This window comes from Radiomyces spectabilis, assembly GCF_025331425.1.
Source record: "Radiomyces spectabilis strain NRRL 2753 chromosome Unknown BYT42scaffold_3, whole genome shotgun sequence".
In the NCBI taxonomy this organism is placed as follows: domain Eukaryota; kingdom Fungi; phylum Mucoromycota; class Mucoromycetes; order Mucorales; family Radiomycetaceae; genus Radiomyces; species Radiomyces spectabilis.
In genome coordinates, this window is record NW_026251928.1 from 392768 (window position 1) to 404766 (window position 11999).

At 44.2% G+C, this 11999-nt stretch overlaps 7 protein-coding genes across 7 annotated transcripts; 3 read left to right on the forward strand and 4 right to left on the reverse strand.

The window, feature by feature from the left end:
* Positions 1-583: 583 nt before the first annotated feature.
* On the reverse strand, positions 584-2110 carry BYT42DRAFT_558880 (ER lumen protein retaining receptor). The gene is made up of 6 exons (XM_051567046.1): positions 1999-2110; positions 1557-1924; positions 1211-1470; positions 865-1115; positions 745-777; positions 584-643 (listed from the first exon to the last, which is right to left on the reverse strand). The coding sequence occupies exons 2-6, from the start codon at positions 1645-1647 to the stop codon at positions 634-636; spliced, it is 645 nt and encodes a 214-aa protein (XP_051425894.1). The 5' UTR covers positions 1648-1924; positions 1999-2110; the 3' UTR covers positions 584-633.
* On the reverse strand, positions 2090-3821 carry BYT42DRAFT_558885 (putative mandelate racemase/muconate lactonizing enzyme). The gene is made up of 2 exons (XM_051567047.1): positions 3175-3821; positions 2090-3113 (listed from the first exon to the last, which is right to left on the reverse strand). The coding sequence occupies exons 1-2, from the start codon at positions 3764-3766 to the stop codon at positions 2386-2388; spliced, it is 1320 nt and encodes a 439-aa protein (XP_051425895.1). The 5' UTR covers positions 3767-3821; the 3' UTR covers positions 2090-2385.
* Positions 3822-4383: 562 nt separating this feature from the next.
* BYT42DRAFT_221161 (uncharacterized protein) lies at positions 4384-5402 on the forward strand. The gene is made up of 2 exons (XM_051562586.1): positions 4384-4418; positions 4501-5402. Exon 2 carries the CDS (start codon positions 4595-4597, stop codon positions 5192-5194), a length of 600 nt encoding a protein of 199 aa, XP_051425896.1. The 5' UTR covers positions 4384-4418; positions 4501-4594; the 3' UTR covers positions 5195-5402.
* BYT42DRAFT_491190 (uncharacterized protein) lies at positions 5395-5869 on the reverse strand (the record flags this gene model as incomplete). The annotated part of the gene is made up of 2 exons (XM_051564056.1): positions 5395-5603; positions 5680-5869. Coding segments are annotated over 2 exons (399 nt in total), but the record flags the coding sequence as incomplete, so codon positions are not given.
* A 507-nt stretch (positions 5870-6376) lies between these two features.
* On the forward strand, positions 6377-7923 carry BYT42DRAFT_221349 (uncharacterized protein). Its single transcript, XM_051562587.1, has 6 exons — positions 6377-6506; positions 6569-6811; positions 6901-7023; positions 7081-7275; positions 7340-7466; positions 7557-7923. The coding sequence occupies exons 1-6, from the start codon at positions 6470-6472 to the stop codon at positions 7702-7704; spliced, it is 873 nt and encodes a 290-aa protein (XP_051425898.1). The 5' UTR covers positions 6377-6469; the 3' UTR covers positions 7705-7923.
* A 79-nt stretch (positions 7924-8002) lies between these two features.
* BYT42DRAFT_221442 (uncharacterized protein) lies at positions 8003-9695 on the forward strand. The gene is made up of 5 exons (XM_051562588.1): positions 8003-8978; positions 9074-9186; positions 9267-9318; positions 9398-9545; positions 9607-9695. Exons 1-5 carry the CDS (start codon positions 8076-8078, stop codon positions 9609-9611), a joined length of 1221 nt encoding a protein of 406 aa, XP_051425899.1. The 5' UTR covers positions 8003-8075; the 3' UTR covers positions 9612-9695.
* A 552-nt stretch (positions 9696-10247) lies between these two features.
* BYT42DRAFT_543455 (Gar1/Naf1 RNA binding region-domain-containing protein) lies at positions 10248-11982 on the reverse strand (the record flags this gene model as incomplete). The annotated part of the gene is made up of 6 exons (XM_051565694.1): positions 10248-10782; positions 10843-10910; positions 10979-11188; positions 11254-11524; positions 11582-11766; positions 11821-11982. The coding sequence occupies 6 exons, from the start codon at positions 11980-11982 to the stop codon at positions 10248-10250; spliced, it is 1431 nt and encodes a 476-aa protein (XP_051425900.1).
* Between the last annotated feature and the right edge of the window lie 17 nt (positions 11983-11999).

Below are 11999 nucleotides of genomic sequence, written 5' to 3' on the forward strand. Positions count from 1 at the left end.
GCCGTCTGCCGTTGGAGGTTGCCTTCTTACATTGAGCGACTGTTTGTCAGACAACGTCTATGCATATGAAATACATAATCTGGGCGAAACTTACGATGTATGAAAGTCAACATGTGGGGTATCTTGCAAATTACGGCATTAGACCAATGGAACAGCTTGGAAAATGCTTATATTAACATTCTTGATATGAAGAAGCTCGGTTTTCGGACAGTAGCAAATCTTTCTACCGAACATTTACGATTCATTCACTGTGTAAAAATATGGAATACACTACAAACTGATCCAAGCAGCGATTGACACGTTTGAGGCTCGATGCTAAAAATGTTTCAATTGGCACAAAATTGTGGCTGTGATCTGCCTATCACTGTATCGCTCAAGCACAAAAATAAAATTGTTTGCAAGAACCTAAATGATCAACAAAACCCCAATCACCCATTGCTATAACTTGCGTATCGACAGGATCAACGGTTTTTTGAAAAATCATCCCCCCTCATTGAACTTTTGATGACCCCATCCAATATTTTTTTGAATCAACCAATAATAACCAAAACCTTCAGAAACAGAGAGCGAATAAGAAAGGAAGAAAAAACCAACCCTACTTTATTAATATAGGTGAAGTTTTTGGATTTCGTCTTAGACCATCCTTTAAAGAGAAAGAGGCAGAAAAATAGGAAAGCGATAAAGAGAGTTAATGATTTCAGTTTACAGGTTAATGAATCTCTTTTCTTTTTTTTGGATACTTACTTTGGTAATTCGAACTTCTTGCCCTTGACAACCCTAATATGAAAAAAAGGAGAAGACATCTCCGTGAGCCCAGAGGAGCACTGACCACCTTTTAGTTTAACTAGAAACAAACACACTTACTTTGTGTAATAAATGTAGAAAAAGTCACTGTACAATGCGGTCTGCAACAGACCGGCTACCCACGCGATCCAATCCACGTAGTTTTCAAAAAAGTATCGGTAAATCCAATTGAACAAATACAGGCCTCGATAAGCGCCCAGAGCGAATAAGTAATGCGTGGTGATGGTCTCTGCTTCGCCGGTTCTCTGAAGCATAAACAGTTGAGGCAGAATGGCCACGGATTCCAGCCAAATCGAAAAAGACCACAAAATCTAAAAAAGGCAAGGCCAAGACGATCAGCCAATCGTCGATTTCAGTTCCAACCACGTAGAAAAAGCCAAAAGCTTCGTGAACGTCATCCGCTTACCTCCATTACTGTGTAGTGATAAGTAAATGCCACCCCCAAAATAGCTGCAACTCCCAGCAGATATTCAACGCGGAACGTATCCAAACTCGCGTCGTAAGTGGCCTTGAATTTGAATCTCATCAGGTAGATGACATATAACGACGAAGCGATGAAGAACACTTTCATACATGTGTTGTAAAGTGACACCCACTTCGTTACCAAATCCAAGTAACGGGTCAAGTAGACAATGGCATAAAGTAGTTGCGATTTAAACGATATACCTAGAGTAAGAAAAATCAAGTTACTCACGACTGTGGTAATACAAGTTCACGGCCATTTGCAGGCTTTTTAAAGGGTTTCAACTCACCTACGCAGGAACGCGTGCTTCGAATTTTTAACAACAGGATAAAAATTGATGCTAAATGCATCAAATCCGCGACAAGACGAAAAATATTCATGATATATAAAAAGTTGGAAGAAAAGGAAAAAGGCGTTCACCAATGCCAAGGGGGGAAAAGGTGCGATCTTCAAGACAGCCAGTGCTCGTTTTGGACCATCTGTGACTGGGTTCTCCACGGTCCGCTTTTCTTTTGACACGACGTAATTGACCAAGCGGTGAGTGGAAAGCATGAATTCCCGCCCTTGGCTTCTCCGACATGGTGAATCATGGTCACGACAGTGCCACACCTTTTTTTTTCACGCGGCTTCATGTTGTATATGAGGGCAATGATGACACTGATGGAACGTCATGTTACAAGCGACCAGGTGGAAATGATGTCAGCCATAGAATTGAATTGAGCCAACAGTACCTTTTTGAAAGCTCTGGCCCTCTTTGAATAACCTATTCAGAAAGACTAAATTGCAATTCTATTTTCGGATGCTGTACGCCGCCATAGAGAGAGAGAGAGAGAGAAAAAAAAACAATCAAATGCCCCTATTTTTATTTGAATATGTTCTTTTTGGATCCTGTTCAACTTTTGCCTAGTTTGACAAGTCTTTCGACGGTAAATAATGGACGTGCTCACGATAATCTATCGGTTCTTCTAAACTGGTATGAACGAGCAATATGCTACATCAGTTTATTTCAAATACGTATCATAAAAATGAATCAAACATTTAATGTGTGCGACGGGGATTCGTTCATTTACTGTGATCGGTTGGATGTGTTATTTTATATTCAAACAATTTTCTCTTGCTTAGCCACGGTTTTTTTCTCGATGAATCTTGCCGGTTGGAAATGTGTAATCTTGGATGGATTGTGGCTTCATCTGGATACTGTAACCTGACGCGGTTGGGACCTGATATCGCCCTTTTTTCATGACAGCGGGATCCACAAAGTGGTCGTGAAGACTGTCGACGTATTCAAGAACACGGTGTTCGGTGGTGCCAGAGATGCAAATGTAGTCGATCAATGCAAGGTGTTGCACGTACTCACACAAGCCGACCCCGCCAGCGTGCGGACATACAGGTACATTGAATTTCTTGGCCATCAGTAAGATCGCCAGCACCTCATTCACGCTGGCGACGCGACATGCATCGATTTGACACACATCAATTGCACCAGTTTGGAATAGTTGTTTGAAAATCACCCGATTTTGAATATGCTCGCCCGTCGCCACCTTGGTATGTGGATGAAGCGCTTTGCGGATCGTCGCATGGCCAAGCACATCATCGGGCGAAGTAGGTTCCTCGATGAACAATGGTTTGAACGGCAACAAATCCTTCATCCAGGCAATGGCTTCGTTGACATCCCATATTTGGTTAGCATCCATCATCAAAATACTGTCATCACCAATCGCCTGTCGAATCAGTCGAGCCCGCCGTATGTCGGCCTCTTTATCGAGACCCACTTTTTGCTTAAAGTGTGTAAATCCTTCGGCTCGGGCCTTTTCACATTCATGCAAGATTTTTTCGTCGCTGTAACCTGAATGGGAAATTTACATTAGATGACCGATGTTAAACAAAGCGTGTGAATTGTTGCTTACCGAGCCAACCTGCGGACGTTGTGTATGCGGGATAACCGTGGGAGATCATATCTGCTTCTCGAGCGGCCTTGGTATCGACCTTTTCCTTCAGCATCTGAATGGCTTCTTCTGGTGTGATCACGTCGGTAATGTATCGGAAATCGATGCAGCGGACCAACTCTTCGGGGGTCAAATCCACCACGAGTTTCCACAGCGGTTTGTTCTCTGCCTTTGCCCATAAATCCCAAATCGCGTTCAACACAGCAGCCGTGGCCAAATGAATGGCTCCCTTTTCCGGCCCAATCCATCGAAGTTGGCTGTCTCCAATGCACAGACGCAGCGTCTCAAACATATTCTGCACGAGATGATCCAGTGTTTTACCGACAAACTTGGGAGCTAAAGCTTCAATAGCATGGCAGCACACTTCGTTGCCTCGGCCAAGCGTGAATGTCATACCGTGACCTTCCAAGCGCGTGTTGGTGTAGAAAACGATGTATGCTGCCGAATAATCTGGATCTTTATTCATGGCATCCGATCCACACAAATCGATCGAGGTAGGGAAGCGAATGTCATACACTTCATATTTGGTTATTTCGATATTGTTGATTACCATGATACGAGGGCAAAATAAGCAAGAAAAATGTTCAAACTAAAAAGCAGCCCGACGTGATGCAAGTTAATCATTTATTGAAATGCAGCCGCCGGCTCACACTTTTTTTTTTCAACACAAAATGATCATCCGGATTCTGAACTTGAAAATTTTCGCAATCAACAAAAGATGATCGCTTCCAGTCAAACGTTTGCGACGATCATTAGGTAGTTGACGCTATGATTGGGGGTATTCTTCAACTACTTTCTGCTGTTATCATATTTTAGAGACGGCGCATGTAATTTCCCTTTTCACATATTTTGACTTGTTGCAAACCATGCCTTTGCCAAGATACGAGCGTTGGTGAAAGCAACGTTTTTGCGATACCAACTGTAGATAAGCAAATCCTTGTGCATGCGTTCTTAGACTGCGCATGGCCTTACGACAGCCCACATTTTTCTTTCCCTCGTAATTGCAAGTATAACTACTTTCAAAGGGATACAGTTTCCATCCACGGAGATAGAAAAAGAGGTGGTGATAAAAAAAAAAAAAAAAAAAAAAAAAAGAGAGAACAGCCGCCAAACAATTGACTTTCCACTGAACCATAGCCACCAATGTTACAAGGTAAGATACAACGTGATCAGGCTCCCCCGAATTATCGAGATAACTGAGAAAGGTAAGGAACGCTTTTTGTTTTCTGTGTTGTTTTTTCAAGTCCGTTTCGAAGAAAGCGCGCTGTTAAGTAGATTTTTCTACAGTCACGGCTGACCAACGGGGTGCTTGGTCCTTTATTTCTTGCATGCTCCTCATTTTTCTCTGAACCTTGACCTTCCCCTTTTTTGTTTCTGTGCCATGTCGGCTCAAATATGTGCGCCGGTGCATTTGCCGACGGAAATCTTGTTGGAAATACTAAGCTATCTGCCATTGTCCGATCTCTGCGGTCTTCACTCGGTCCTTCCGTCAACGTATAACCCTTATATTGATCGATTGATGCTCACGCACCCTGTCTTCTGTCAGCGGCGACTGTACGCTTGTTTGGTAAACGACCCGATAGTTGCCATGACGCTTCCTAGCCAATACATGCCGGGACGGCCGTTTTCCATGATACCGTCCTTGATGCCCTGGCTCACGCCTTCCATAAAACCTACCGACGATCAATCTTGTCATCTAAAACTGTTCCAACCACGAAGTTTCCATTATGTGACTCGGCAAATTCAATTTGGCGCCAATGAAGAATGGCTGAGCTGCTCACGGACACTCAATCTAGCCATTATCTTAGAATCACGCGGTATTGTGCTGAAGCGTTCCATCCACGTTGCCAACCCTTACACGACCCCGCTCTTTTCAAGAAAAGGCTACTTTAACGGTCACTTGCAATTCGACACGGATGACCAGCATCACATGGTCAACCTCGCTACATGCACCATCGATCTCGACTGGTTTTGTGAATAGTCCCAGCACCCCCAATTCAGCCAACCCAATTTCTTGTTGCACATTTTCCTTTTCCCATCTTGTATATCCCTCCTCTTTTTGCCTAATACCCTTTGTGATGGATACCGTTCATTGCCAATACTGTCGTCAATTATTGTCAAAATATACCTCGGTATTTGCATTTTCCAATTCTTTATTATTTTCCCGCTCCGCTTGACGATTTATTTTCTCTGCGTGGCGGCTTTGGAAGCGTTCAACAAGGCTAGTTGGATACGTGCTTCTTCGATCTCGCGACTTCGTGTAGAAAGTAAATCAATTGTCTCCGTCGTGACGTGGATGACGTGACCAGCCGATACCAGTAACTTGCCCATCATGAATCGTACTATGTGATCGTACCAATAGGAAATCAGAGGTACAGAATGGATCATGTCTGTGGATGATCTTTAGTTTAGTCTTGATGGTTTCAGAAATGGATGCAATGGATTTCCCAAGTTCCCGCTATTTACCGTCAATGGTCCAGCTCTCATGGTGTCGAAATATTTTGACGAGACCACTGTCAATATCGGTTTCCCGGAAAGACAAGGTCACAATCACAGGTAAACGTAGTTCGACCAAGGGGAAAAGCCGAGGACATAATAACTGTGTCAAAAAGACGACACATGTATCACCGCTGTAACATACTTTATCAACAATAGGCTGTTTCTTATTCAGAGATTTCCACAATAAGAAAACACTGTCAAGTCATGGGAGAACTGCAACGTCAATAAAAACCCAAAAAGAAACCCCGGGTTCGCCAGTGTCATTGTATCAGGTGCCATGAGTATACGTACTTACTGGCGGATATTATAAGTTCCGTGGGTGCTTAATAACGGCGACACAAATTCGGCATCTGGAAAATAGTAACTGTCGAGTATCCTTTGCTGTTTTGCATCATTGAATGAAAATAGATCGGCTACAATGCCTATTGTAAAATGGTGTCAACGGAAAATCTTGGGTGGCACATGGTTGATGAAGTCTCATGGAGGAACTCTTTACGATGAATGACATTACTGCAGCGAAGATCTTGTTGGGCATCGTACTCGAGATCCATGACGCCAAAGGAGTCTTCAAGAAGAGAAAGAAAGAAAAGGAGGGAAAAGAGAAACAAGATGAACAACAGTTGTAGGCTTTTTTTAATTTTTCTTTCGAGATGCATGATTTTTGAGTGTGACGCTTGTCTTGCTGTCTTTTTTTCCCTTTTTTATTTTGTCGCGCCGAATTTGATGTATTTTGGCTTCGCGAGTTTTCTTTTTGGCAATGGCGTCGATTGAGGCCCTGGACGCCGGTTCTTTACGTGCGTTTACTGCTGAATATATTATCTTCTATCTTTGTTTTCTAACTTTTTGTTTTTCTCAGCGTACCTTGTCAACAAAACCTATAAACTGTATCGATGTTCCCCATTGTTTGGATTCGGTGGTTTCGATCCTCGGAGACGGCGGCGGACGGAAGCGAGTTTGCGTCGCTATCTCGCTATCCACATGAATTTGCACAATAGTGACGAACCCGATCCCCCCGCGCAAGCATTTGGCCGTTCGCAAGTTCGAGGCGAATTAACCAAAGTCGAAATACAAACCATGACAATCCCGGAATGGCCATTAGGTGGGTCAACGACTCACTTCCTGATCAAGGACCCCCATTTTGGGCAGAAAAGCAGATAACTAACTCGTGTTTTTCTCTGGCCACGTTAGTGAGACCGCAATGGAAGCCGCTCGATATTTCGATTACCATCCAACTAAAAGGAAAACCTACGCCAAATACACACAACGTGCTCATGTTTCCCGCGATCACACCAGGGAAAGCCCAACTGCCAGGTACAGTTTTTATGTATTTTGGATATCATTGTTCGTCCAATTAATGTACTGTATTAGATGAATTCGCTTGTTATCCGCTCGTGTTGATGAAAACCACTCACGGTGTCGGGGAGTTCGTGGGAACTTGGTTATGCAAGTGCTTTGACAGTTACCTGGGACCGCTGCATATCTCGAATAAAACGTTTGAAACCCTGGTGGAAGCATGGACGCACGGATTGTATGATTCTCTGGAAACAGCAGACCTTGTGGAAGGTAACAAAGATGAAAAAACCCTTCCAATGGGAAACGTGTCAGATCAGTTAATATTTCTCTGAAGCAACAATACCCTCTCGACCGTATAACTATCAATCGTTGGAGTTGACCTACAGTGTTCCTAATCTGGAAGAAATAACTGCTATTTCTGTTAGTATTCGTAAGGAGGAATTGATGAAAATCGTTGGAATGTAAGTTGAACACGAAAAATAAGTACAAGAAAGATCGATCGACTGGATTGTGAAAGCACGAAATTGAAATGCCATCTCCTAAAATTGCAGAATACGCGCCAATCGAATGACGACCATGCAAGCAATTCATCACTACGTCTTTCGCAATACTCGATTAAACATATCGAGTTTGGTTCTCACTCGTATAGGCACGCCTGTAGCTTATCTATCAACGGACGGAAAATTAAAGGTAAATTAAAAGAAAAAAGCATTGCAAGTTGAAAATCCCTCTGCATAGGATCGACTGATTCGATGGGATTATGGTCTTTGTCCTAGCTTATTCCTCGTTCCTCCAAGGCGCAGATTCTTAAAATTCTAGAAGAATTGACACTCGTAGCCAGCGAATCTCTCATGTAAATAATAGCATTTTCAACATTACATCCTCATATTCCTCATAAAAATATTTTTTTTTCCTCCATTTTCCAAGTGAGATGATGCCACCATGTGTTTTTTTAAAGCCGGCTGGGGGCGGTTTTTGAAGGGCCTGGTGTGACTTGTGTCCTTTGAAGGCCTTCCACCTTGGCGCCTTTCCAAAAAAACACTCTGCTTTTTTCCAAACCCCCCAACGCCATGGCCAAAGATTCGTCCCAACCAAAGGCGGTCAATATTATTCGGCCCAATCACAGCTTCATGACGACTAAGCGGACCCCATCTGTTCACTCGTTTGAGAGTTCAGTTTCCGCCCCGGCGCAACAACCTATACCCAATACTTCCAGAAAACCTAGAGTCGCCACTTCTGCCAAGATCAGTGTTCTCGATTCCAAACCAGCTCTCAATATCTATCATCCGCCATCACGACCGTCATCCACGGTTTCTGATCATCCCAGTTTCTCCGGCCGTTTTACCACCGCACCGCCATCGCCTCCGAGCCTGGCCAAAGATCGTCCCCATATTGAAATCTACAAGCCGGCCAAACGAAATACGCCCAGTTTGCCCAAAGTATACACAGCGCCGGCGTTAGCTCACACCAACAGCATTCATAACATTCACAGCACCCACAACATTCACAGCACTCATAACACGCAAATGACCCACCCTCATCCTACCAACACCGTCGCTTCTCACTCGGCTACACCGACCATACCTTCAACCTCCGCTTCATCCCATCTTCGACCCCTTCCTTATTCTGTGACACCACATCGAGCCGTGTTGGGACCGATCAATGCTCCTGCTGCATCGACTCCTACCGTCTCCTCGCAAAACCCCGTGCATTTATCCAGAAAAGGTTCCCATGATACCCGATCTATCATTACATATCATGAACCGGAGAAATTTGTGGTGTCAGATGGCTCGAACCAACATGATCCTCATGATAACCAGAACATCCACCTGCTCGATTCCGATACGGACGATGAAAATGACATGAGCGACGTCAAACCTTCATTATCGAACGATGAAGAATCCAAGGAGGAGGATGAAGACGAGGATGAAGAAGAAGAACCTATTGTGGATGAAGCGCGCATCAATCGCAAGGTTGGTTTTTGAGCTGGAAAGCTTCTTCCGGGCGTCTTTTTGCAAGACGCTTGATCTTGGTACTGAAATTTTAAAAAAAAAAATTTCTTGTGTAGATTGCTGACTTGGAAATTTCTAACCAATCCTTACTTGCTGTTAATGCAATGCTCGAAGCGACGGTGCGCAAGCAAGCCAAAGAAGTCGCCATGCTCAAAAAACAAGCAGCACTGTAAGTACAGCGACCTTTATTCTTTAATTAATTGAGCGGAAAGACCTATTCTCACTTTTCTTGTTTACGTCTTCCCTCAGCAATCAAGGCGTGTCGGTTGAATTGCCCCATTTCGATCCTGGCACGCAGCAGGTAGACATTTTCTCCAGGAGATCTTTTTTTTTTCACCAATGTCGTTTAGATATTGACAGCGTGCTTTTATTTGCTATAGTCGGAAATTTCGGAAGATGAATGGGAAAATGATGAGGACTTTCGCCGTCTATGTCGACTCACCGAACAAATGATCGAGCAAGCGCAGGCCGCCGTGGCTTTCGAATACAAAGGCCAGGGCAGAGTGCTCTCTCACTATGAAAATATGGGTAAATGTCAACTATGTGTAAATGATGTCATGGCAATATGTTGAACGCTATTCGTAGAGAGCTTGACCGATCCTGAAAGTGAAGAGGAACATGACGATTCTGCGTCAGAAGAGTCGAACGACAAACAGCACAAGTTACCACAGGACATTGCCACTACCGTATCGAAAGATGAGGATTCTGTGAAGGACAATGTGACATCAAGGGTGCAAACACCAGCAATACGATCTTCCTTCAATGAGACTAGTTCTTTACCACGATCCACATCTGTCACATCTTCTATTCCCCGATACTACAGCATGGAAAAACGTAGCAGTGATCCCATGGTCCCACCCGTCAATGGAGCCCTTCATTCACGGAAAAAGCAACAGCCTAGACGGTCCACTTTTGTTTAGACAAAAAAAAAAAAAAAAGACAAGAAAATGATTACATGAACTGGCTCGATTCCTAAATTTCCCTTTCCCCTTTAGTCATATCTGCACATATCACATCTGCACCGTTTCTCTCTTCTTTTCTCTGTGTTCCTATTAGCAACCTCCCTCTCATACTTTGATTCCCGTTTTTTCCCCTTATATCATCGACATTCTTCCTGCCATTTTTTTTTTGCTGCATCCAGCTATTCCATATTTATTGTATACTATTATTATTTTTTTTCAAACAAAGATGCGATGGAAAAATCCGTTGCTCAATACTGCACGTGTTACTTTAATCGTCAGAAGATGGCGGAGGTGGTGCTGCAAATAAGGACCGAATTTTCTGAAATGCGGACTGTGACCAAGATTTGGTTTGCTGCTGCGGCTGCTGCGGCTGCGCAGGTTCTGTTTGTGGGGTTGATTGTGATGGGACTGTTTCTGGTTGCGGTCGTGATGGCTGAGCTGATTGATTTGCATTGACAAGCACGGTCGTGTCGGCAGAACCGAAAAGTGCAGACACAATGTCCGATGGACTTCTATAAGATATGTTCTGTGGCGCTGGGGACGCTTGGTATACGGACGCCGGAGTAGTATCGACAAATCTTGAAACGACAGGCGCTGCTGGAGCTGGAGCTGGAACTGGTGCCGGTGCCGGTGCCGGTGCTGGCGCTGTTGATACATCTGCTCCATAGATGTCTGCGTAGCTTTGAATGGAACGCCCAGGAAGACTGCTTTCATAAGCAGACAGTTCAGAATCAAAGTCGTTACCGGCGGGTATTACCCTCTTCTTTGCTGACGCCGGAGCATTACGCGGTCGTTTGCTCACGCTGGTCATCCCGATGTTAGCAGCTTGTTCGAAAGATACGTCGTGAATCAAAATATCTTACCCCTTTTTCAGTTGTCTCTTTCGGCGTTTGTACATCTGTTCCTTTTCATCATCCGAGAATTCCATTTCCTAAAGGTCATAATGGCATCCAGTAAGAACTCTGACCCACAAAAAAAGCCTATAGTGTGTTCACTTACACTCTCCGAGATTTCTTCATCATATCGATTACTGGCATCGGTTCCCTTGATTTGCTTCAATTTCTCGGTTTCGACCCATTTGGTGCCGTGGTACGAAGGGACATACAGCACTCGATTGCCAGTTTTGGAAAACTCGGCATCCATTTCTTCAGGTGTATTAAATCGAACCGAATAAAAAGGTCGATCCACAGGGCCAAACGTTTCAAAGACCTATACCAGAAACCATGAGTCCATCCATCTGCATTTCCCCGCCATCCTGAAATAATGAGACTTACTTCGCCCATAATTTCCTTGTTATCGTACAAAAACAGACTACCCATATCGAGAACAGCGCGAGAAGTAGGGCGACTTTGCACCACAATCACATTGTCGATGATCTGATGGATATCTCCCACATACTCCGTCACGGTAGAAGGCGTAATTTCGAATACAGGGCGTTCAATAGGAATATCAGTGATTTCATGCTCGGTGCGAAGTGTTTCCCCCTTGAAGCTCTCTTCGATGTCGTCGTCATCCAAGTCGTCTTGGTCCACGGCAGCTTCCGATCTACGTTTACATAAGTCTTTATTTTTCCTAAGTGATCACTTTGCAGTTTCAAGTTACCTAGCAATGTCGTCGTTCTTGTCGCCCTCTGACTCACTTTCGCTACTGTTCTCGTCTGAAGAGGACATATCAATATCGCTGCTTTCGTAACCGGCCGCTTTCTCGGCCGAAGCAAGTGCCGCATCCAAATTAGCTTCAGCAGCCGAATCAGCTTTGGCCGTTACCGTGGTCACTTCCACAGTCTTCTGTAAGTCAGTATAAGTAGAGAGCGCTGTGACAAAGGGTCGTGATCAACTTACTTGTCTCACGGTCATCACTGGAGTATTCTGATCTGTCGATGGTGTTGACGAGTTGGTGAAGTGACCAGATAAAGTTGAGACTGGTAATTCCGGTTGCATGTTACTTGGTGGTGTATAGGCTTCGGCGGCGGCAGCGGCGGCGGCCAACAGATCTTGATCCATTTGTAACTGGGAGCGAC

Bases quoted from the DNA above. Each gene is read 5' to 3' on its own strand.
- BYT42DRAFT_558880 (XM_051567046.1), bottom strand. From the start codon at position 1,647: ATGAATATTTTTCGTCTTGTCGCGGATTTGATGCATTTAGCATCAATT. The intron at 1,116-1,210 runs GTAAGCGGATGA...TGCCTTTTTTAG, and splicing joins ATCACTACACAGTAATGGAG to ATTTTGTGGTCTTTTTCGAT. The intron at 778-864 runs GTAAGTGTGTTT...TTTTCATATTAG, and splicing joins TTCTACATTTATTACACAAA to GGTTGTCAAGGGCAAGAAGT.
- BYT42DRAFT_558885 (XM_051567047.1), bottom strand. From the start codon at position 3,766: ATGGTAATCAACAATATCGAAATAACCAAATATGAAGTGTATGACATT. The intron at 3,114-3,174 runs GTAAGCAACAAT...TTTCCCATTCAG, and splicing joins AACGTCCGCAGGTTGGCTCG to GTTACAGCGACGAAAAAATC.
- BYT42DRAFT_221161 (XM_051562586.1), top strand. From the start codon at position 4,595: ATGTCGGCTCAAATATGTGCGCCGGTGCATTTGCCGACGGAAATCTTG.
- BYT42DRAFT_221349 (XM_051562587.1), top strand. From the start codon at position 6,470: ATGGCGTCGATTGAGGCCCTGGACGCCGGTTCTTTAC. The intron at 6,507-6,568 runs GTGCGTTTACTG...TGTTTTTCTCAG, and splicing joins CCTGGACGCCGGTTCTTTAC to CGTACCTTGTCAACAAAACC. The intron at 7,024-7,080 runs GTACAGTTTTTA...GTACTGTATTAG, and splicing joins AGGGAAAGCCCAACTGCCAG to ATGAATTCGCTTGTTATCCG.
- BYT42DRAFT_221442 (XM_051562588.1), top strand. From the start codon at position 8,076: ATGGCCAAAGATTCGTCCCAACCAAAGGCGGTCAATATTATTCGGCCC. The intron at 8,979-9,073 runs GTTGGTTTTTGA...TTTCTTGTGTAG, and splicing joins AAGCGCGCATCAATCGCAAG to ATTGCTGACTTGGAAATTTC. The intron at 9,187-9,266 runs GTAAGTACAGCG...GTCTTCCCTCAG, and splicing joins CTCAAAAAACAAGCAGCACT to CAATCAAGGCGTGTCGGTTG.